Here is a 22,108-nt window from a genome sequence, read left to right on the forward strand (position 1 = left end):
GAAGGGCTTGAATTTGTTGGGCATCCAGCTCTGCGTCTGGAGTTCCAGCGCCAGGCGGCCCCGGGTCCTGGCGGGTGGGTTCCCGGGACGCTGGCTGTCCCGTCGGTTCCTTCCCCCTGTGCCGGGGCCGGAAGCTCTGCCTGCTCCGTCCACCAGGGGAAGGTACGCTCCTCCGTTCCCGCGGACTCCTCCTCATCTTCCGAGTCGCCCCGCACTCCGAGGGTGGCGCCCCCACCCCCGCTCTGCCCGCAGAAGGCGCAACTGCAGGCGGGCCCAACCCGGCCTGGGCGGCGCCCCGAGGTCCCCCGAGGTACTCTCAGGGCGCGGGGTCAGAGCGCCGGGGCTGTCTACCCACTGGCCCGGCCGCGCAGCAGCACTGAGCACTCGGCAAATTTGCCCACTGGCTGCAACCCAACAGCCCCGAATACAGTTAGCAGAGGCGGAAGCAAGCAAGCGGGACTCGGCGATACCGGAGGTCACACGCTCCGGCGAGAAGCAGCGGTCCGGCGCCGCTAACCCCACACGGCGGCGCCCGGTCGCGGGCAGTCCCAAGGGCGGCCGCGCGGGGGCAGCACCCGCCCGCCAGCCCCGTCCCGGCGTGCCCCGCGCTGCGGCCGCGGAGGCGGGACTTCCGGTGCGCGGCGCTCTCGTCGCTCTGCCACTGAAGTGTCGGGGGCGGTGGCGCTGGCGGCGGCGGTGCCGGAAGGTGAGTGTGAGGGTGAGGGTGAGGGCGGCGGGTCCGGAGAGAGGCGGCGGTAGGAGGAGCGGGGCTGGGGCGGGGCCAGGCCGCGGGCCGGGGCCCAGGAGAGGCGGTGGGAGGAACGGGGCCGGGGCCCGCGCTGCCCGCGGGGTTGGCGGCCTGATGCCCCGGTAGCCGCTGCCGGCTCTGCAGAGCTGCGTGGCTCTTGGCTGGTTGGGGTTACACACGGTTAGAGTGTAGACGGCGCTCCGTGCTGCGGATCGGGCTGAAGCGTGCTCCCGCTTGGTGGCTGCCGTTGTCCGATGTCAACGGGAATGTTTCTGGGCTTGGTCGTTGGCTCCTAGGTCTGTGCTGTGTTCCTTTGCTCTTTTTTCTGCCGCAGCTTTATTCTCCTAGCTCTCTTTCCAGCTTTTTGTCCCTTTTAGACTTCCCACACTGGTATTACTAAGAAAGAAGGTTCTGTTCGTTCAATAGGTGCCGTTGTAGGTGCTGGAGATGGAGCAGGGAACCTCAGGGGACCCTGCCCTCAGGGGGCTTCGTTCCTGCTGCCCCCCGTAGTGCCTGCCACCTGCATTTCCTGCACATTTGCCAGATGCTCTCTGGGCGTCTCCTGGCAGGGGAGCAGGCTGCGCAGCTGAGGTCCTGACTGCCTGGGTCTCGTTCTTGTCCTCTGGTGACTTTGCTGCCACAACCTGCTGTTTCTGCACTGGGTGACCAGCTCTCTTGTGGCTTGGCTCTGGGAAGACAGGCCAGGCTCTTGGGCCATGTTGGTGTCCAGGTGTCCATTGCCCTGCCCCCCCCCCCCCCGCTGGTCACAGCCTTAGATCAGAGTGGGCAGGTCACACTCACATGGTTTCCTCACCCGCTAGAACAAACAGCGGGTGTTCGTGGGGACACGGAGGGGGGGTGTCATATCACAGTCCCAGGGCAGGCTTCTGTCATCCCCTACGGGTGTGTGTCTGCAGACTCTTGGTTCCTGAAATCTCATGATGCGCTCTGGTGGCAGGTAGGAGTCATGGACGTGGACGCCGAACGAGAGAAAATAGCAAAGGAGATTGAAGAATTAGAAAGGATCTTGGATCCCAGCTCCTCAAGTATCAGCGTGGAGGTCTCGGAGTCTGGTCTTGCACTGGATTCCGAAGCAGGTGAGCTTTCACAAGCTGCGGACCAGCCGTTTCTCGCGCAAGCTGGCCTCTGCCTTTACTCCCCGCGATGGTTTCTCTCCGCCCCTCCTCCACGTGCCGTGGACCTGCCGGCTGTGCGTGAGTGCCCTTTGGGGGCATCTGTGTCACTCTGTCCCAGGTGGGTGGCCGGCTGCCCTTCCCAGGAATCAGATGGTTCCAGAGCTCAGCTTGTTGGCCACCTCCGTGCCGGACAGCCACCATGCTGGACAGCTGAGAGTCACCCCACAGGCTCCCCTGGGCCCCCAGGCCTGCCCACCTCTCCCCAGCCCCAGGTGCAGCTCTAAGTCTCAGTTTCTCAGAGTTTCTGACCACGCTGGGGCCTTTCTCTCACCTACGATCAGGGCCTCTGCACCTGCTCCCCACCCCCCAGTAGCTCCAGCTCCCCCGAACGGGTCTGTTCCTGCAAGGCTTCCCCTCATTGCCCTGGCGGACCCTGTTTTCTGTGTCTTCCCTTCCTGGCTGCCCCTGCCCTTGGCTCAGGGCCTGTCCTGCCTGGTTAGTGGGTAGCATTCAGCCACCAACCCTCAGGGAGGGAGGGTCCAGGGAATACAGTCTTGTCCTGAGGCCTTTCGGCCCTTCCCTCGCCTGTGGCCAACAGGAAACAGCCCTGTGCTGCACCTGCCGGTCGTTTCTTTGGCGGGTATTGCATCCCATCACGTCCCCAACTTGCATCCCCTGTGCTTGTGTTCCCACAGACTCGCTGCCTGAAGAGGACTCGGACGCTGCTGGCTCCCTGGCCTCGGTAAGTACCGGCCTGAGCTGGTGGAGCCCGCCCAGGCAGTTGCCACCCTGCCAGTGGGCCCAGGAGGGCAGTGCTCTGAGCTCGTCTTGATTTTTCTGCGTGCTCGTCACTGAAGATGACGTATCCCAAAGTATTTGTCACCAAAACGGAAATTGTCCCAAGAAACGACTGTTGTTAGTAGTTGGGTATTTACGCCTGCCGACTTTCTGAGCTCTCCGTAACGTGTGTGGGTCGATCTGACGTCACGTGCGGAAGGGTCCGAGCAGGCGAGGCTGGCCCCTCGTAGCTCCCTCTCTCTGCCTCAGTCCTTGCAGGCACGGTCCTGGGCGGTCACACATGTGGGCCCGCTGTAGACTGAAACACAGAAAGGAGCTCTCTTTCTGTGGGGAGAGAGAGAAAGAAAGAGAGAGATCATGATCTCACAGTTCAGGAGATTGAGCCTGCGGGGGTGGGGGGGGGAGAGAGCGAGCGAGCGAGAGAGCTACGAGGGGCCAGCCTCACCTGCTCGGACCCTTCCACACACGACGTCAGGTCGAGCCCTGCGCATTACGGGGATCTCAGAAAGTCGAGAGGCGTAAATCGCCAACTAGGCCACTCCAGTTTTTGTTGCCACTTCTGGTTTGTTTTAGAATCTCACGTTAACCTGGAGAATTTTTACAATCCGCTTTTCAGTTTTTCGTTGAGCCAGGAGGTACAGCTTCACTTCCTGGTTTCAACGAGCAGTGGTCCCCGTGGCGTAGGCTTCCCGTAGTTCCTCACCTGCTGGGCAGCGAGCAGCCTCTTCCCGGTTCTTAGCTTTGCCGGCCCTGTGATGGCCTTCCTCACTCGTGTTCTTCCTCACTGTCCCCTGCCGGGGGCGGAGGCCTGTGGGCTCGTTCTGAACTTCAGGTTCACCAGAAACATTCATCGTGGAAAGTGAAGAGCGCTCACCTCCTCACGCCTTCCCACCCGAGACGTTCCTCCAGACATTGATTTTCTTGTGTCCTTGATCGTGTGGCCTATGCACACGCTGTACGTGGCCCCAACCCTTGTTGGCCCAGTGATGGGCATGAGCTCAGAGGCTGCTTGTGCTGCCCGGGTCACGGGGGGCGGGTCTGCAGGCCCCCCCCGCCTCACCCGTGGTTCCCCACTGGTGACCAGGAAGAGGAGAGGTGGGGAGAGGCCAGCAATGGCGAGGACGACCCCAAGAAGACCCTCCCTGAAGACCCAGAGACCTGCCTGCAGCTGAACATGGTCTACCAGGAGGTCATCCAGGAGAGGCTGGCGGAGGTCAGCCTCCTGCTGGCCCAGAACCGGGAGCAGCAGGTAGGACGGGCCCTCGGCACCCCCGTGGCCAGGCGCCCCGGGACTAGTGCTTCTGGTGACGTCTGCTCCCTGGCTGCCCCAGTCGCCTTCTCCACGAGGGCATCGCTGCCGCCTGGCCCCAGATGGGCTCCCTGTGTCTGTCACAGGAGGAGATCATGTGTGACCTGGCAGGGTCCAAAGGCCCCAAGGTGAAAGACGGCAAGAGTCTGCCCCCGAATCTGTACATAGGGCACTTCATGAAGCCCTACTTCAAGGACAGGGTCACCGGAGTGGTGAGTAGCCGGGGCTCCACTGTTAACCGTGAGGGAGGGGCAGGCTGCTTGGGAAGGGGCTCTTCTCCCCGCACCTGCTGTGGGTGTTGTCTGTTCCCTCGTGTTCTTCGGGACAACGTTCTCCGATCTTCCTAAAACCTTTTGGTGTCTAGTGGTGGAAGTCAAGGTCTGTGGCCCTGGAACGTGGTCTCTGGGCCTGGAACGTGGTCTCTGGGCCTGGAATACGGCACGCTGACCCCGGCTCCACGGATAAGCCCCAGAGACGTTTCCTTAAGGAGGGGCACCTTGGGTGGGGCTCATTGGCCGGATCAGAGAGGCCTGGCAGCGAGGGCTGGAGCTGCTGAGCCCGCCCGTGCCGGCCGGGTCGTGCTCACGGCCGCTCAGAGTCCAGCGCTGGGCCCAGGTGTCCACTGCCAGGCCTCACACGTGGCCAGGCTGCTCGAGGAGGCCGAGGGGAAGCGTGGGCCGTGGGGCGAGAGCACTCGGCGTCCGGCCGCGTCGTGACGCTGCCCTATCTGGCAGGGACCTCCGGCCAACGAAGACACGCGGGAGAAGGCCGCCCAGGGCATCAAGGCTTTCGAGGAGCTCCTGGTGACTAAGTGTAAGCCCCTGCGCCGGGCCCTCAGCGCCACAGCCCTGCCTTTCCACAGGCACCCTCCTCTGGTTCCGTGGGCTCCTTCGGGCCTTGACTGCTGGGACTGCCCACTCAAACCCCCGGCCTGTCCCACGCGCCATGTGGGGACCACCATCCCCACGGCTCACTGTGCAGTCTCACGTGTCTTATTCCTGAACACACAGCCCCAGGGGCCCTTCCGTGAGCTTGGGCCGGGGCGTCGTGCTCGCTCATCAGCCGGGCTGGGGTACCCGGCCGGCGCTGTGGTCCCGGAATGGTCACATGCCCACCACTCGGTCGAGGGGAAGTCGGGACCTCTGCTGATGCCGTTGTTTCTTCTCAGGGAAAAACTGGGAGAAGGCCTTGCTCAGAAGGTCAGTGGTGAGCGACCGCCTACAGCGCCTGCTTCAGCCCAAGTTACTGAAGTGAGTGTAGGAACAGCCGCGGGCGCCAGCCTCGCCGGGAGCGCGAGGGGTCCAGGCCGGAGGCTTGGTGACAGGCAGACGCTTGGTGTGGCCGTGTCCCCCTGCGCCCGTAGGAGAGGCGCTGACCCCTGAAACTTTTCCCCAGGGAGGCAGCCGAGCTCGAGGCCAGGCGTGCAAGAACCGGGAAGGCCGAGTGGCCGCGTTCAGTCAGGCACAGCTCGGGTAGTTTCTCTGGTCTCGGGCTCAGTTTCCACTTGTGAAAATAGGCACTGCTCACGAGACCCGCTTTTTGTGTGCCGAAAGGTCACGTGATGTCGTGTGAACAGATCGCAGCGCCTGTGGCCGGGCGGGAGTCTTGGGGGCTGCCCGCAGTCTCGTGGCTCCACGCGTGGGTCAGGACTAGCCTCAGTGATGGGTCCTCTCCGCTGGCCTCCGGAAGGGGTTCCTGCAGGCTTTGTCGCCAGGCTGCCCTCGGAGCACGTCCCTGCACGCCGGGCCCAGGGCTGGCGGCTGGGCCGCTGAGCTGGTGGTTGTTATCATCTGCGTCAGCAGACCTGTCGCGCTAGTCACTGACGTGACCATGGTGACAGCCCAGAGAGGGGTGTCGCTGGCTGCTTCCTCTGGGCGTGGAGCTCGGACAGCCTTCTGCCTGCAAGGGGTAGGCTCAGAGCCGGGACCAGGCTCCTGTGTGTGCTCCCTGCCACCGGGCCTCATCATGTGGAGCGGTGCACGTGCCCCGGTGCACGGGGAGGCTGAGCTGGCCCCAGAGACACCGCCCCCCTCCCCCGGGACACGGCCCTGATGCGAGTAACCCCGGTGCCTCTGCTCTGCCCCGTAGGCTTGAATACTTGCACCAGAAACGGAGTAGGGTGACCAGTGAGGCAGAGAGGCAGGTCCTGGAGAAGCAGAGCAGAGAGGCGGAGAAGGAGGTCCAGGACATCCGGTGAGCTGGGTCTCCTGGGGAGGGTGTGACCTGGGGAGAGGCGAGGAAGGCCAGGCGTGACCCTGGCGACCTGTTCCTTCCTCCAGGGAGCTCCCAGAGGAGACCTTGCTGGGGAACAGGCTGGACGGCCACGACTGGGAGAAGATATCCAACGTTAACGTAAGTTGGGGGGGTGCTGAGGCGACAGCGGCCTACGGCCGTCCCGGCAGCCAGGGGCATGGGTCAGCTCTAGGCGGTCAGGCCTCATCCCTGTGGCCACTAGACCTGCCTTGAAGCCTCTGGTCGGGCGCGTGTCCAGCAGTGTGGGGTGGCCTCGCGGGCTCGCCCCGCCGGGGTGACGTGGCTCTTCTGAAACGGGAGGGTGTGAAGGTTCAGGCTTTGCGCTGGGAGCCCAACTTGGTTGTGCAAGTCCTGGCGACCTGGACGAGGACCCCACTTGTCCCGGGTGCTGAGCCATCACGGCCAGCCATCAGAGGGACGGCCCCCCCGCAGGCTGGCTCTCTCTCTGTCGGTGCAGTTCGAGGGCGGCCGCAGTGCAGAGGAGATCCGGAAGTTCTGGCAGAACTGTGAGCACCCGAGCATCAACAAGCAGGAGTGGAGCGGGCCGGAGGTCGAGCAGCTCAAGGCCATCGCAGCCAAGCACGGCCACCTGCAGTGGCAGAAGATCGCCAAGGAGCTGGGGGTGAGGGCCGGAGGGGCCTCCGAGAGGCTGGGAGGGGCCGGGCGGGTTTGGGGTCTCCGCGGGCTGCGTGGCACATCTCACCCTGGGAGCCATCAGGTTCTTCTTGGTGCCGCTTTGGAGGGTGCGGCCCTGGGGGCAGCAGCCCCTCCCCCCTCCCACGGCAGAGTCTCCAGGAGCTTCTAGCTCCTTGGCCCCCATCCCGTCTCTGAGTGCTCCCTCGCCCTCCCCCGCCCCTCCAGGCCTGTCTTTGGCTTCCTTCCAGATCCTCCGTCCTTGTCCCCGTCAAGCCCGGGGGTTCGTTCTGATGGGGCTTAAGGGGAACGCTCCTGGTTTCTTCCGGGGTCTCGCGTTGGTTTTCTCGTTTCCGAGGTGAAGGCTAAAGGGCTTCGTTCAGTCTGTCTTTACTCACGAAGGCGTTTAAGGCCTGCTTTTCTGAGAACAGCTTGCTGTGAGCTCTCCTCTTTGTAGGTTTCTAGGACGGGTCTGATTTCGGGGTTTTTTCATCACGTCTTTGGATCTTAGTTTACATGAGAATGTGCTTTGTCACTCTCTCTGTGGTTCGGTTTCTTGAAATATCTTGTATTATTCTCCGGTTTGAGTTTTGCTGGTTCACGACCTGGGAACGTGATCCGTGCGATCTCCGTGGTATGACTTACTGCTTTTGTAGACCAGCACGTGACTGCAGGGAACCACACTGACCTTAACCAAGGCCGCGCGGAACATGCGTGTCTTCTCCCGGCTCGGCCGCTTCTTTCTCCTTAGCGCTGACGTCCCCTTGTCTGGATAAAGCGTGGTCCGCCCACCTGCTGAAGGGCATCCTGGTCGCTCCAGGGTCCCGCGATTGTGAATGAGGCGGCTGGTAACATCTGTGCGCAGGTGTCTGGGTGGACGTGAGTCTTGCACTCGTTTGGGTCAACACCAAGGAGCGGTCGTGTGCCAAGAGGGTGTTTGGTTCTGGAGGAAGCCACCAAACAGTCCTACGGACTGGCCGCCCCACGCCGCGTAGCCCTCGCCACGAACGAGAGTCCCGCCACCCCGCGTCCTCGCCGGCGTGTGGCCGTGTCAGGGCTCCAGGCTCCAGCCGTCCTTGCAGGGGTGCGAGGGTGGCTGCTTTGCTTTTGCGTCTCCCTGACGATAAACGGCGCTTTATCGCTCGTTTGCGTGTCTTTGGCAAAGGGTCTGTTGAGGTTCTTGGTGTTTTTTTTTTTTTTAAGCGTTTGAGAGAAAGGAGGAACGCGTGCACAAGAGAGCACACGTACACGGGGGGAGGGGCAGAGAGGAGAGAGGGGGTCCCAAGCAGGCTCCGCCCCGGCAGCGCAGAGCCCGACGCGGGGCTCCGTCTCGCGAACTGTGACGGCACGACCCGAGCAGAAATCAAGTCGGACGCTCGACTGACTGAGCCTCCAGGCCCCCAACGTTTGCTCTGTTTCGTAGTCAGATCGTTTTCTTACTGAGCTTCAAGGACCGTTCTGCGTGTTGAGAGCAACGGTCCTTGATCGGATGGATGTGTCCTGCGGATGTTTTCTCCCGTCTGCGGCTCCCGGTCTCGCTTTCCTAGCGTTGTCTGGGCAGGGGTCCTCTGTTTTCACAAGGGTCAGCGGCTGCGTTCGTTCAAGGATCGTGAGAGAATCACGCGTGGTGTCGTGTCTAAAAAGGCACCGTCGCACCCAGTCCCCGTAGCTGAGCAGACTGCGCGTCCGTCCGTGCGTCACGTCTTCTGTGACTCGGGAGTTTTCTTTAGGAAAAAAGAGGGTTCAGGTAACGTCAATTAGCTCTTGGGAAGCTCCCTCCCCATAAGGAAACGAGTGAGGGGACGGGTCTGAGCAAACCCGTCGGCGGTGTAGACTGGTGGTATAGTTGCTGAGCCGCGGCGTGTGTGGAAGCGGGGGTCCGGTCACCCCGGAGCCCCCCTGGGAGGGCGCCTCTAGAGACACGGGCGCCACACCGCGCCCGTCCCCGCACCCCGCCACGCATCCAGCCCCCGCTGCCCCGTCGTCTGGGTGGACCACGGAGGCTTCAGAGAGACCGGCCCTCCGGGGGCCCCGGGACTGGGCAGCAGGCAGGCCCCCGGCTCACAGAGCGCGCGCTCTGCGGGGCGGCTGCTCCCCCGGATCGTCGCGCTGGCACCCCCGTGAGCACTCCGGGGCAGCTCTGGTGTCACGTGAGGGAAGCGTCGTGGATGTTTCTGGACTCGCGCTCTCGCCGTCCGTGTCCCATCTGGTGCTTCGCGGCCGTCTCCCGCCACGGGGGGGTGGGGGGTACGCCCTGCGCCGTCCCTCCAGGGCTCTGGTGCGAGTGAGCGGTCGGGGGCGTTCGCGACTTGTACCCTGGCGGGCCCTCCGCGGGGGTGCTCGCCGGGTAACGCCCACTGTGCTTTGCCCCGGCCCCGGAAGACCGGCCGCAGCGCCTTCCAGTGCCTGCAGAAGTACCAGCAGCACAACAGGGCTCTGAAGCGCAGAGAGTGGACCCCGGAGGAGGACCACCTGCTCACCCAGCTCGTGCGGGAGATGCGCGTCGGCAGCCACATCCCCTACCGGAGAAGTGAGTCCGCCCGCACGCGCCCCTGCCCCTGCCGCTGGGCGCCCTGGCGCCCCCGGGCCCGGACCCCCCCCCGCGTGTGGAGGCAGCTCGGTCCCCGCAGGCACGCGGGGTCGCGCAGTCCCGGGTGCCCACGCCGCCCCTCCGTCCCCAGTTGTCTACTACATGGAAGGGAGAGACTCCATGCAGCTCATCTACCGGTGGACCAAGAGCTTGGACCCCAACCTGAAGAAGGGGCTCTGGGCCCCGGAGGAGGATGCGGTGAGTCCGCCGCCGCGGAGGCCGAGGCCGAGGAGAGCCGTCCTCGGACCTTCCTTCCTCAGGGGACTGAGCGGAGGGTGCAGGGGTCACGGCTGCCCGCAGACGCATCGCTGGTTTGCCGTCCTTTCCTGCAGAAGTTGCTTCGAGCCGTCGCCAAGTACGGGGAGCAGGATTGGTTTAAAATCCGGGAAGAGGTGCCAGGTAGGAGCGATGCCCAGTGCCGAGATCGGTGAGTTGGACCCCGCTGGGTGAGGGGGGCCTCGCCGGGGCCGCTTCCGGGTGGGCCGGCGGGTGGGCTGCTGGTGGGGGGTGGGCCGGGGGGGTGGTGACCGGTAGGGAAGCAGGATGGCTGCTGTTTTTCCAAGCGTGAGGTGGCCCCTGGTCGGCAGTGCCTCTGAGCCCGTCGTCCAGGTTCCTCCACCAGAGCCCTGACGGGCCAGGGCCCTGGAGGCAGCCTCGGCCGCCTCGTGTCAGCTCGGGTGTCCTCATAACGTTTCATCAGAACGTGATCTGTGCAGCGTCCGGCGTCTTCGCTTAAAGGGTCCCATCCTGTGGGTTTTGGTGCATCGACTGAGCGGTGCGGCCCGTCACCCCCATCAACTTAGGACATTTGACCCCCCTACAAAGAAACCCAGTGTCCCAACGACAACAAAACGGATGAGGACGGGGCCTCACGCAGACCCTTCTCCAGAGAGGAAACGGAAAGACGCTTGGCGTCACCGGTCATCGGTCGTGGGGGAGATAACAGGTCGCGGCAGCAGCGAGAGACCACTTCACATGCGGCGGGACGATTGTCTTAGGACAGTTCTGGAAAAGAGGAGGTGCCGACACGCATGTGGAGAAAGCATGGCCCTCGTGTGCCCGCGGAGCGCAGCGTGGTGCAGGCGCCGTGGAAGACAGCGGAGGGTCCTCGGGAAACGGAGCGAGTGCTTGTGTCGTCCTGAGAGCAGGGCCCCAAACGGACACACGTACACTCGTGTCCACAGCCACGCCGGTCACTGGCCACGGGGCGGAAACAGCCGATGTCCGGCGGGAAGAACAGGGAAGCCACAGGTGTGGTTCTAAAATCGGATGGACGCCACGATGTCATTCAGCTGTAAAACAAACGAAATCCAGGGGCGCCCGGCTGGCTGGGACGGTGCCGCGTGGACTCTCCATCTTGGGGTCGTGAGTTTGAGCCCCCGTTGGGGGTGGAGATTCCTTCACAAGCTAAACAGACGCAGTTTTGACACGGCAGCGCGGATGACCTCGGAGACGTGAACGTGTGTGCGGAAGTACGCGTGCGGACGGACGGTCGCTGCTCCCGGTGTGCGCCCGGGAGCGGGGTTTTCGGTCACGCGGTGACTTTTTCCTCGGCGGCGGCGGTCGTGGGGCCGCGGTATCTGCACGCCCTCGCCGGCTCCTGTGCGTCTTCCGGATTGCAGGCGGCTCAGTGGGTGTGCCGTGGCATCTCAGGTGGTTTCACCTTGCATCTCCTGGACGGCCCGTGATGCGGGGCGTCCGCGTGCTAACCGGCTGTTTGCGGATCCTGTCTGCAGGAATATCACTCGTGTCGTAAAGCTTGTTTGTTTTGAGGGAGCGGGAAAGCCTGAGCGGGGGAGGGGCAGAGAGACGGGGAGACAGAGAAGCCCAAGCAGGATCCATCCATCCTGTCGGCGTGGAGCCCGATGCGGGACTGGAACCCACGAACTGTGAGGTCATGACCTGAGCCGGTCAGACAGTCAACCAGCTGAGCGGCCCAGGCGCCCCTCATTGACCCCTTCGAGAACTGGAGCTGTGTTTGTGGCGTTGGCTTGTTAGCGTTCTGGCCAGGGGTCCCTTAGCGGACACAACGCTTGCCTGGCAAATTCTCGCTGCCGGCGTGTGGGTTGTGTTGTCACTTTCTCCATGGCGTCCCGTGAGTCGCCTTGAAAGCTTTTAGTTTTGATGACGCCCAGCATCCTAGCTAGCCTAGGGGATGAGACCCGCTGACGGTCAGGACGGTCGGAGGGAGCCTGCTACCTCAGGGTCAACAAGGCCCCTTTCCCTTGCTAATTAGCTCCCTCTGGGCAACTTCACCCGGCAGGGATCTCTGGCCCTGTTGACCTGTTTGCCTAACTTGGTCCTTGCTTCCTGTGAAAGCAGCTTTCTGCTATAGCATTAAGTTGGGGCTTGTCCCCAAGCTGAGTAGCGAATCTCGTTTACCTCACATACCTTTGTATTGGGGCCTGGGCCCCGCCCTCCGCATATCTATTTACCTAATGCTGTTCACCTCCCCTTGGACATTTTCGTCCCGAGAGCCCCTCTTCCTGTGCCTTCGTCCTACACCGGGACCTTTGTCGCACTTTGCCGAGTCTCCTTTACCCAAACTTGGGTGCGAACATCCTGTGGCTTTCTAGTTTCTCACGCCTTGTTAACCCGTCCTGCAGGCTCAGGGAACTCCGAAGCTTATTCCCCCACAGTCCAGCTTACAGCTTTCGTTTCGTTTGTCACCGAGCTTCTGGTGCCGGGACAGCGCGGGACAGCGCGGGAGGGCGTTTTGGCGCCTGACGCTGCCTGTGCCCCTGCTGCTTTCAGGTACCTCAGAAGGCTGCACTTCGGCCTGAAGAAGGGGCGATGGAGCGCAAAAGAGGAGGAGAAGTTGATGGAACTGATAGAAAAGTACGGCGTCGGTGAGTCCTCGGCCCGTTTGCTCCCCGGGTCTCTGCTGCCCCTGGGTCCTCAGCCGGCAGCGGCGGCTCTTCCTTCTCACAGACCGATGACGGTCAGCGTCGAGTCGAGAGCGCCACGGGCACCAGGGGGAGAGCTGTGCCGCCGGCCGCGCGCCCCTGCCCCGTCCCCTCTGGGCCCGTTTCTAGGGCGGCTTTTGAAAGTTGCATCGTTCGACACGATGTAACCGCGTTGGCTGTTTTGCGCCGTTTTGCCGTCCGTGGGCGAATGTTTTTCTGCCTTTACGCGTCCTGTGTTCGACCGTGGCTTTCGACGACCGCGTCGTATGTCCCCGAGTGACGACACACGAGTCTCCCAGCCCGCCATCCGCTGGCGGACAGCTGTCTCCTGTCTCTGCTGCGGCCGGAAAGAGCTGAGGGTTCGGTAGCCGCGTCCTCACTCCTGTTCGCAGCGTCTCCTTAGGAAAAGTCCCAGATGCGGTGGTGCTGAGTGCGGGTGCGTGCCGAAACCTGACCTCCGTCCCACAGGGTCACGCTGTCCGTGAAAGCAGGGCACCCGTGCCCTCCCACCAGCCCTGTCCGGAAGGAAAGAAGAGACGGTTTTAAATGTCGGGTTTGAAGCCTGAGCGTGGCGGACACGCGAGGGCCGTTTTTATATGAGCGTGGACGGTTTTTTCTCTCCGGGATGTGCATTCTCTAGAATTTTGTTAAAGGGCTGATTGTCCTTGGAGAACCGGACGCCCTGCGTGTCGTTGAGCTGCTCAGATGTGGGGCGCGGTGTGCAGGTGACCGGGAGACCCCGTGCTGATGGAATACGATGCAGGTCCTCTCTGGGAGACAGCGCGTCTCCTGGAAGGGCGCTTTTCAAGCTGGTAGACGCGTTGTCGAGCATCGCGTGAAACGGCTTCTGTGTCGTTTCGCCTCCGTAGGTCACTGGGCAAAGATAGCTTCGGAACTACCCCATCGGACGGGCTCCCAGTGTCTGAGCAAGTGGAAAATCATGGTCAGGGTAAGGCTCGCCCAAAAGTCGGTCCGAAGACCGTATCGCTAGGGGAGCCGGCATCCCGCGGGGGGGTGTGGGGGGGGTGGTGCGTGGTGGCGGGGAGAGGAGAGACATCTGGTTTCTGGCCCTGGCACGTGTCTTCTTCCTGGAGGCCAAGGCACGAAGACCCGGGCTGGTCGGCAGCCGCTGCCGCCTCAGAGCCGTGCGGGTGCCGTGCTCTCGGCGCACCGTGTCCAAGCCTGCTCGTGGTCTCTCGCCAAAGGGTTGGCCCGCGTGCCCATTGTCCCCGGTCCGTGAGCCCCAGGTCGCCAAGGCCTCTAAGCAGCCCTTTCCCCCCAGAAGAAGCAGAGTCGGGGGAGGAGGCGGCGGCGGCGGCCCCTTCGCAGCGTGCGCTGGAGCTCCAGCAGCGAGGACGGCAGCGATGGGGACAGCAGCAGCAGCAGCAGCAGCAGCAGCAGCAGGGACAGTGAGGGGTCGGAGCCAGAGGAAGCCCCAGAGGCCCGGGCGGGGGGCCAGGTGCTGCCCTCAGCACAGCACGCCGTGCCAGACATGGACCTGTGGGTGCCTGCCAGGCAGAGCGCCGGCGGGCCGTGCGCAGGGGGCGCCTGGGGCCGGCCGGGACGCCCTGCTGCCTCCCCCAGCCCTCCCAGGGGCGCCTGCGGGGCGGAGGCTGGCCCAGCAGCTTGGCCCGCGGCCTCGGCTCCCGCACAGGAGGCAGGCCGGGCGCACGCCCCGTCGGGGACCCGCAGCTCCAATGTGAGCGCCGTCGGCTGCCCGGGCTCAGCGGATGCTCCCCCCTCGGGCTCAGAGGCGCCGGCGGACGAGGTAGGCCACAGACCCCAGCGCACCCTGGATCGGATGCTCTCCTGCTTGGGGGTCACGAGGCTGGTGCTGGGCTTGCGTCCGCTGTGTTCCTGGGCGTTTGGGAGCAACACCCTGTCCTCGCTCAATAGAACGTTCGTTCCCAACCTGTTTCGAGGGGACTGTGTTCGGGACAGCAGCCGTCTTTATCAAGACCACCAGCTGTCTCCATTTCCCTGCCGGTTTCCTTTAAAAGCCGTGCGTGCGCTGTCGAGGGCGCTCTGTGGGGAGGCAGCAAGAAGGCGGGGTGCCCTCCCAGCTCTTGTAAGTCCAGAAGTCCCTGACGGGTCCCCTTGCCGGGTCACGTGCACACCTGCCCGGTTGACATTAGAGGTGTCAGGGCCCTGGCTGCGGGCAGAGTTGCGGTCAGGATCAAACAGGTCGGTCTGTGCTGGGAGAGGTTGGAGGCTGCGCTCTGGCCCCTGAGGGACAGCAGGCAGGGCTCGCGGCAGCCCCCGTGCCGCGTGGTTTCCCTCCCGCGTCTGTAACCGCAGGCTGCTGCCCGTGGGATTGATGGGCATTTGGTGCCCTCAGCTCAGGGAGCTGGCTGCAGGGAGCGGGGACTCTGTCAGCACTGGGTGCAGCCAAGCTGGGCAGGCGTGTCGGTGCCAGCCTTAGGGACCTGCCTGAGGCCGCCGCACTTCAGGGCATCCCACCACCCCGCCGTGGATCTGGGCCCCTGCAGGCCGTGAGCCAGGACCGCACGTGTCCAGCTCGCGTCGTCTTCTTGTCAGAGCGGGAGTCGTCTGCTCAGGCTGCCCCTGGAGACCGTGCTGCAGGTGCTGAGGACCAACACGGCCCACCGGTGCCGGACCCTGGTAGGGCTGGCCCACGGCCCCCGCTGCCCCTGCCCCTCGGTCTGGCCCCCCCGCGCCCTCGGTCTGGGCCCCCCGCGCCCTCGGTCTGGCCCCCTTGCCCCCTCGGTCTGGGCCCCCTGCCCCCTCGGTCTGGGCCCCCTGCCCTCTCGGTCTGGGCCCCCCGTCTGGGCCCCCCGCGCCCTCGGTCTGGGCCCCCCGCGCCCTCGGTCTGGCCCCCCTGCCCCTTCGGTCTGGGCCCCCCACGCCCTCGGTCTGGGCCCCCCGCCCCCTCGGTCTGGGCCCCCTGCGCCCTTGGTCTTGGGCGCCCTGCCCCTCCAGAACAGGGAAGGGCCGGGAACCCCAAATGCCTTTCTTCCTCACACAGAAGAAGAAACTGAGGCAGCCAGGCCTGCTCGGCCCATCCGTGGGGGCCGGCCCCAGTGACCGCGCCGTAGCCGGGCCCTGCGTCCGGCAGCTGTGGCACAGGACGATCGGGAACAGGCAGCGATGGCGGGGACACTCCCTGCAGAGGAGGCTCCTTGAGCGCCAGCTCCTGATGGCTGTGAGCCCGTGGGTGGGCGACATCGTCCTGCCCTGCACTCCTCGAAGGCCTGCCGCAGCACACACCCGAGGTACTGCCCTGGGGCCCCTTCGAGAGCCTCCTTCAAGGCTGGGGCCCCTTCGAGAGCCTCCTGTGGGGCCCGGGGTTGCGGAGACACAGGGCAATGAGGGGTGACCCTGCTGGGGGCGGTGCGTGGTGCACGGGAGGGGAGCTACGTGCCCCCCTCAGAGGGCTGCTTGCGTTTTGTCTCTGACCTGATTGGCACCCAGGGGATGGTTTTGGAAGCGACCAGCCATTCAGGCCTTAGCAAGGGTCTCCTCAGACATCAGAAGCTGGTGGTTCTCCAGGGGCAGGGGTGCTCGGCTTGGGAGGGCCAGTCAGGCTCGGCGCGCCCTCTGGTCCCCGCCCTTCCTTGTGGCTGAGAGCGGCGGCAGAGGGACGTGGGGTCCTGGGGGGCCTCAAGGAGAGGGGCCTCGGTAGCCAGAGCCACTTTGTCTCCTCAGCCGATGGCATCAGGAAGCAGCTTCAGGATGCCCACCTGGCCAGCACCCCGGTGTTCACCCTCTTTATCCAGGTGAGCCCCTCGCATAGAGCTTTCTTAGCTAGTGCTCTGTTTTCATCGGGCGAAGTTGTGAAGTTTGTGGATTTGCTTCTTAAAGTCCGGCTTCCTGAACTTGACCCTTGGAAAGGGTTTTTCGTGGCCTGCAGCTTTCAGCAGGCAAGTCAACGTGGAAGAAGCGGCCACGATACAGTGCCGCCCCACCCCCCAGGAAGGGACGGAGGTGCTGGGAGCCCCAGGGTGTAAATGGAGGCTCGAGGAGCAGAGACCTGGACGTGGCGGGAGCGTGGCACTGAGCAGCCAGGGCGCCTGGGCCCGAGTGAGGGGGTCGCAGCCTCGTGGGGCCGTACCCGGCTCTGGAGCTGCCCTATGTTCGTCACGGGCACCCTTGTCATCTCGGTTCTCGGTGGGGAAAGGAGACGGGCTCTTGTCACATGTATGTCACACACGTGTCCTACGTGTCCCTCAGCTGTTCCAGATTGACACTGCTGGCTGCATGGAGGTCGTTCGAGAGAGGAAGGCCCAGCCCCCTGCCCTGCTGCAGACTGGCACCCGGGAACCAGTGCCTGGGCTCCTACCGGTGAGAACTAGGGGTGAGCGCTGGATGCGGGCTCAGCTGGCTTTTGCCACCCGTCCCTCCCCTCTGTGAGGCAGCAGGGCTGGTGCCCAGGGGATGGGCAGCACTCGTCCAGCCAGGGAGTAAGTGACACCAGTCCTTCCCAGGACGGAAGGCCTTCCCGGGTGGCCTAGAGGCTAGGCCAGCGCCCGGGAGCAGCCTTGCTCCCCCTTGGCCCCCTCGCTCAGGGGTCTCTCCTAGAAGGTGTCCGCCCACCTGCCGGGAGCCGTGGGGGGACTTCGCTTCAAGTCCGGCCGGGGGAGGGGCGGGGGGGCGGGGGCAGAGCCAGACCCGGCACCCAGGCCTGCCTGCTTCCCCTGCACAATGTGCTCCCTCTGCCACACTGCCCCACTCCTGCAAGGGGGTCTCCGAGCCCTTTGGCATGTGTTGCTCTGGGCATTGCCCTGCTGGGGTAGGATGCCAGGCGTGGGGTCCGTCCGGGAGCGGTCGTGTCCCTGAGGCCAGTCACAACTGGAGGGAGTGACAGAATGACCAGATCAGCCCTGTGGTGCTCCGACGCAGCCCTGGAACCCTTCTGCCCGGATGGCCAGGCTCCTGTCTCTCCCTCAAACCCCGATGTGATGAACTCACCCAAGGTGCCCCGGGGACTTCTCTGAGGTGCTCGCCTTTCTTTTTCAGATGCCTTCAAGTACCCGGAACGCTACAGGTACCGTCTGTCTCTGCCCCTGTCTTGCCATTGTGTCCAGTGGGAAAGGGGCAAACCTGTCGTAGGCGTTGAATGTCGGGCTCTGAGCAGCAGAGCTGTGGCTCCGTTGACGGGTCTTGTCTGAACGCCACGGCAGGGACGAGAGCGTGGCTGGCGGGAGGTGGCAGAGACAGCCCCTGGGCTCCTATCCCCCCCGCCCCCAGTGCACCAGCCACCCTGGGGCTTCCCCAGTGCAGACCCAGGAGGTGTGGGGGCTCCTCCAGCCCCGGGCATCCGGCAGGGACCTCTGCTGCTGGCCGCTACCCGTCTCCCCACGCCAGCAGCACCGCGCGAAGGTCTGGTGTCCTGGGAGACCGCGAGAGGCAGGCAGGGGTGCCTGACGGTCCTTGTTTTGAGGACAAGGCATGGTGCTGTCCCGTACTTGACGGGCTGCCCTGCACCTAGCACCCCGGCCACGGCAGGAGCTCGGACGCCACGGCTCCTGCTCCACACTCCCGGCAGCAGCCTGCCCTCCGCGAGGGCCCTCCTGACAGGAGGCCTGTTTTGCCCCGCGTGCGTGGTGCTCATCAGCACATGTGTTCGGTCTGCCCTTCAGGCCACAGCTTCCGGAGCGTGCCAGCCCGAGAAGCTGCGAAGCAGAGCGCCAGCCTCAAAGGGAGCAGGGGGCTGCAGCCCTGCCATGCCGAGTCTGGTCCGCAGGCGCCCCCACCAGCTCCGTGTGGTCCCCGGCCCAAGCCCAAGACTGTCTCCGAGCTGCTCCGGGAGAAGCGGCTGCGGGAGGCCCGGGCCAGGAGGGCCGCCCCGGGCGCTGTGGTCCTCCCACCCCAGCTGCTGCTCTCCTCCCCACTGATTCTCCAGCCCCGTCTCCCGGTGGCCCCCCACGGCCCCTCGGCTTCGGGCCTGGCTGTCACGGCCTCGGTGCTCTCCCGGCCTAGCGCCCCTGCCGCGACAGAGCCGTGCACTTCCGGTTCTCGGGCCTCAGCCAAGGACGGAAGGCCCTCCACCCTGCCAGTCTTGGCCGGCGCCCTGGCCTCCACAGAGGCTGCCCCCGCTGCCTCCATGGTGCCGGTTCTGGGCCCCAGCCAGGTCCCCGTGAACTGCCATCGAGGTGGCCCGGGACAGTCTCAGGCCCCTGCCACCGCCCAGAAGCAGGGCTTGCCAGAGGCACCACCCTTTCTGCCTGCAGTCCCCAGCCCCTCTCAGCTGCCCGTCCAGCCCATCTGCCCGACGCCAGCTGTGGGCGCACACGAGAGGGGGTCACAGGTGGTGGCCAGCACCCCTCTGCCTGTCACCTGGGTGCTCACAGCCCAGGGGCTACTCCCGGTGCCCACCGTGGTGGGCCTTCCTGGGCCAGCAGGGACCTCTGACTCCAAGGGACTGTCAGTGGCTCTGTCGTCCTCCCTGCCTGGGACACAGATAGGCCAGGGTCCCGGGCTCCCCAGGCCGACCCACCCCTGGCAGCCCCCCACCAGCCGGGACACAGACTCAGACCCTCCCTCCAAGACAGACCCGCCGGGCCTTCCGATGCCCCACCAGTCTCAAGGTCCCATGGAGGTGGACAGAGACGGGGCCCACGGCCCGGCAGGGGGCTCCTTCCCTGGAGAGGCCCAAGCGGCCGGGGACACCGCCGTGTCTGGGGCACCCTCCCAAGCCACGCTCCTGGCTGACCACCCTGAAGCAAAGTCCCCCAGGCCCAGCCAGCCGCCCCTTCGAGGTGGCACCGGCCCTGGGAGTGGCCCAGGAGGGACAGCAGGGTCCGCCTTGAGACCAGAGAGACTCGGGGAGCCTCTGGGCCTGGAGAGGCCACCCCCACCCCGGCCTGGGCCTGAGAGGGGTGCCCTGGACTTGGACCTCGTGTCTCAGGAGGGTGAGGCGGTCGTGTGGGAATGGCTGAGGGGACGGCGTGGGGTGAGCGTGCCCCCGCTGGGGGGAGGGCTGCCTTACCAGCCCCCCGCCCTGTGCAGCCTGCGGGCCCTGTCTGCACTCTTGCTCCAGAAGGCGGCCTTGGAGCGCAGAGCCGCCTCCCTCGTGCCAGGGGGCGCCGGAGCCCTGCACGCCTCGCTGGGACAGGTACGGAGGTGGCTCCGGGACAGCCCGGCCTACCTGCTGCTCAAGGCACGGTTCCTGGCGGCCTTCACCCTCCCTGCGCTCCTGGCCACCCTGTCCCCCGATGGCGTTCCCACCACCCTGTCTGTAGCCACGAGGGCTGACCCCGAGAGCGAGGACGACCTGGGCCTGGAGGAGTCGGAGCTCACTGATGGCTGCTCCACGAGCGGTCCTCGGGCAGGGCCGGCGACCGCCACCCCCATTCAGGTAGGTGGCCGTGGGCACGTAGCACCCACCCAGCCTCCCCGTGGCCGCTGTGGGTGCCCAGCCCACCCGGAACAGCGTGGGCAGGAGTGGGTGGGAGCCGTGGCCGACTGGTTGCTGAAGAGGAAGCTGGCTCTGGGCTCCGTCTGTGCGGACGTGGCCTCCCTTGAGGCCAGTGTGGAAAATGGGAGGGGAAGGAACCTCTCCACTCACGAAACCCCTCGGCCACCCCTGGGGCCGCTGGCCTGGCCACACAGCCCTGCCGGAGGGCTGAGCAGACAGGCTCAGGCTCCACGCACACCCACACCCACACGCGGCCTCCTGCTGGCGGCCCTGCACGTCCGGGACCCCGAGGTCCTTCTCGCGGTCTGCTCTGGCGGCCTGCTCTGGCGGCCTTGGCCTCAGAAGAGTCTTCCGAGCTGTGGAGGCAAAACCCCTTTTCCTGTTGCCTGACAAGAAGCCCGGTCTAAACGTGCAGAGAGGTGTCTCCGCATCTTCTGTGGCAGAGCAGGAGAGCCGGGCCGCCTCGTTTGGTGCCGGATCAGGAAGATTGTGGGGTCCCTGCAGGTCGCGGGCCTCCCCAGCTGGAGCTCGCCTTTGCGCCGTCCAGACAGCAGGAGGCAGGGCTTGTGACTGGGGGCCATGCGGGGAAGGACTCCTCGTCCCCCTGTCCTGCTTGCCGGCTCTCCAGGGCCACTGCCATGACACAGGGCTGGCTGTGTGGCATCGCTGGGAGGTTGGAGACCCCAAGGGGTGCAGGGTGGGAAGCCAGAGCCCCTGTGTGGCCCCTGCACGTGGCCATGTCCCCAGGCCCAGCCTGTAGTGTCTCACCATCTGCAGGGACTGGTCTGGGGAGCTGCCTGTCCCTGGCGTCCAGGGTGTCAGGACCCAGCTTCTGCCCTGGCATACCCCTTGCTGCTGTCGCTTTCCCCGCCTGTCCTGGCTGGGGGTCACTCTTGTCCCCATCTGCCTGGGTTTTGTTTCAGGGAGCCCCAGACTGTGGGGAGAGCTCTGCCTCTTCCTGCCTAGACAGTTCTGACAACCTGGATGTGCTCAGAACCCGGCACTCCTGGCATGCCCGGAAGAGGAGGAGGCTGGTGTGAGTGGCAGGGTAAGCACGTGGGGGTGGGGTGGGGTACAGGTAGCCCTGCACCCTGGAAGAGACAGGCCTTCCCCGCGGCTCTGCTCTGGGCGGGTGGAGCCAACGGCTTTCCAAAGGCAGGAAGGCTGGCCCTTAGGAGCTCACCTCCCAAGTGTGACGATGTTAGGTAAGTTTGGGGGGTGGGTGTGTTCAGGCATCTGGCGGCAGACCCAGGGTCGTAGAGGCCTTCTTGGGAGGGGGCCATCTAATTCCCCTCCCCTGGCGACACCCCTCTCCCACTGGGTTCCACATGCTGGGCTCTGGTGCTTCCTTCTTGCCAGCCCACATGTGCCTCTGGGCCTTTGCATTGCTCTCCTTTCTGTGTGTAAGCTTTGTTCCCTTCCTCCAATAGCGTCTGTTTAGTGGAGATGCCCTCCCTGCCTGTTGTCCTGGTGTCCCCACATTCATGTGTCTTGATGGCACAGCCTGCTACATCTGACGTGGCCTATGCACGTATTTGCATAGCCTTACGAGCCCATAAGGCTAGTAATGTGATTTTTGCGGGTGGGTCCCGAGTGCCCAGACGGCAGGTACCAAGTAGGCCCTCAGCACGGCTTAGTTGGGTTCGTGATGTGAACGCGTGATATGGGGGAGGATGTCTGGGTCAGCAGATCCCTAGAGGTAGGAGGCATCTCCTCTGAGCACAGTGGGGGCTGTGCCCTGAGGTTCTGGGTCTGGGGCAGCGCCTTCGGGTGCACAGAGGGGGTGCTAGCGGGGGCTGTCCCAGCCGAAGCCCACCCAGGCTCCAGGGCCTGCCCGCAGCATGCACCCCCACCCCAACCCCAGGGGACCGCAGGTGGGTGGCCGGCCTTGTTCTGCCGTGCCCTCAAGGGAGGCGGTGCTGTCACTTCCCCGACCTACAGTGCCATCCCCGGGGTCTGGCTGCGGTCAGGGCATCCCCCCGATCAGGGCATTTTTGTGTTCCAGGAGGTGGGAGCCGTGCCAGACCCTGGTGAGCCCACCTGCCTGGAGAGCCCACCGCTGACCCTACGGGAGAGAGCAGCCAGAAGCAGCTGGAGGTTGGGGAAGGCTCTGCCAGCCGTGACCGTGAGGCCCCCGGGGGCTTGGCTGGTCCTGAAGCACAGATCGGGATGTTTGAAGGAATAAAGTGAATGGCCTATTTTTTTATTAAAAACCAGCCCCGGGCTCTTGTGGTCTTGCCCCGAGACTGGGCATTATGCGGAAGGATGGGGCCTCCCCTGGCCATGTGGGGAGCCGGCCGGCTGGGCCTGGGGTCTGAGGAGCCCTCAGTGTGTGTGTTGGGGTGGGGGGGTGGGGA

The 22,108-nt window shown here is 64.9% G+C and overlaps 1 protein-coding gene across 3 annotated transcripts; it reads left to right on the forward strand.

The window, feature by feature from the left end:
* Positions 1–552: 552 nt before the first annotated feature.
* Positions 553–21,967, forward strand: SNAPC4 (small nuclear RNA activating complex polypeptide 4). 3 transcript variants are annotated; one of them, XM_047830620.1, is made up of 24 exons: positions 553–706; positions 1,707–1,845; positions 2,580–2,626; positions 3,767–3,931; positions 4,078–4,203; positions 4,726–4,804; positions 5,160–5,241; positions 6,080–6,184; positions 6,271–6,343; positions 6,702–6,866; positions 9,260–9,407; positions 9,559–9,665; positions 9,800–9,894; positions 12,222–12,316; positions 13,243–13,322; positions 13,656–14,141; positions 14,912–14,995; positions 15,360–15,606; positions 16,040–16,110; positions 16,565–16,675; positions 17,351–17,378; positions 17,974–19,691; positions 20,675–20,799; positions 21,757–21,967. In XM_047830620.1, the coding sequence occupies exons 2-23, from the start codon at positions 1,716–1,718 to the stop codon at positions 20,789–20,791; spliced, it is 4,359 nt and encodes a 1,452-aa protein (XP_047686576.1). In that variant the 5' UTR covers positions 553–706; positions 1,707–1,715; the 3' UTR covers positions 20,792–20,799; positions 21,757–21,967. The 3 variants fall into 3 exon arrangements, with proteins under 3 accessions (XP_047686576.1, XP_047686578.1, XP_047686577.1); XM_047830622.1 differs by having other exon boundaries at positions 13,659–14,141; XM_047830621.1 differs by lacking the exon at positions 553–706 and adding an exon at positions 788–1,044.
* The last annotated feature ends 141 nt before the right edge of the window (positions 21,968–22,108 follow it).

This window comes from Prionailurus viverrinus, chromosome D4 (assembly GCF_022837055.1).
Source record: "Prionailurus viverrinus isolate Anna chromosome D4, UM_Priviv_1.0, whole genome shotgun sequence".
NCBI classification, from domain to species: Eukaryota; Metazoa; Chordata; class Mammalia; order Carnivora; family Felidae; genus Prionailurus; species Prionailurus viverrinus.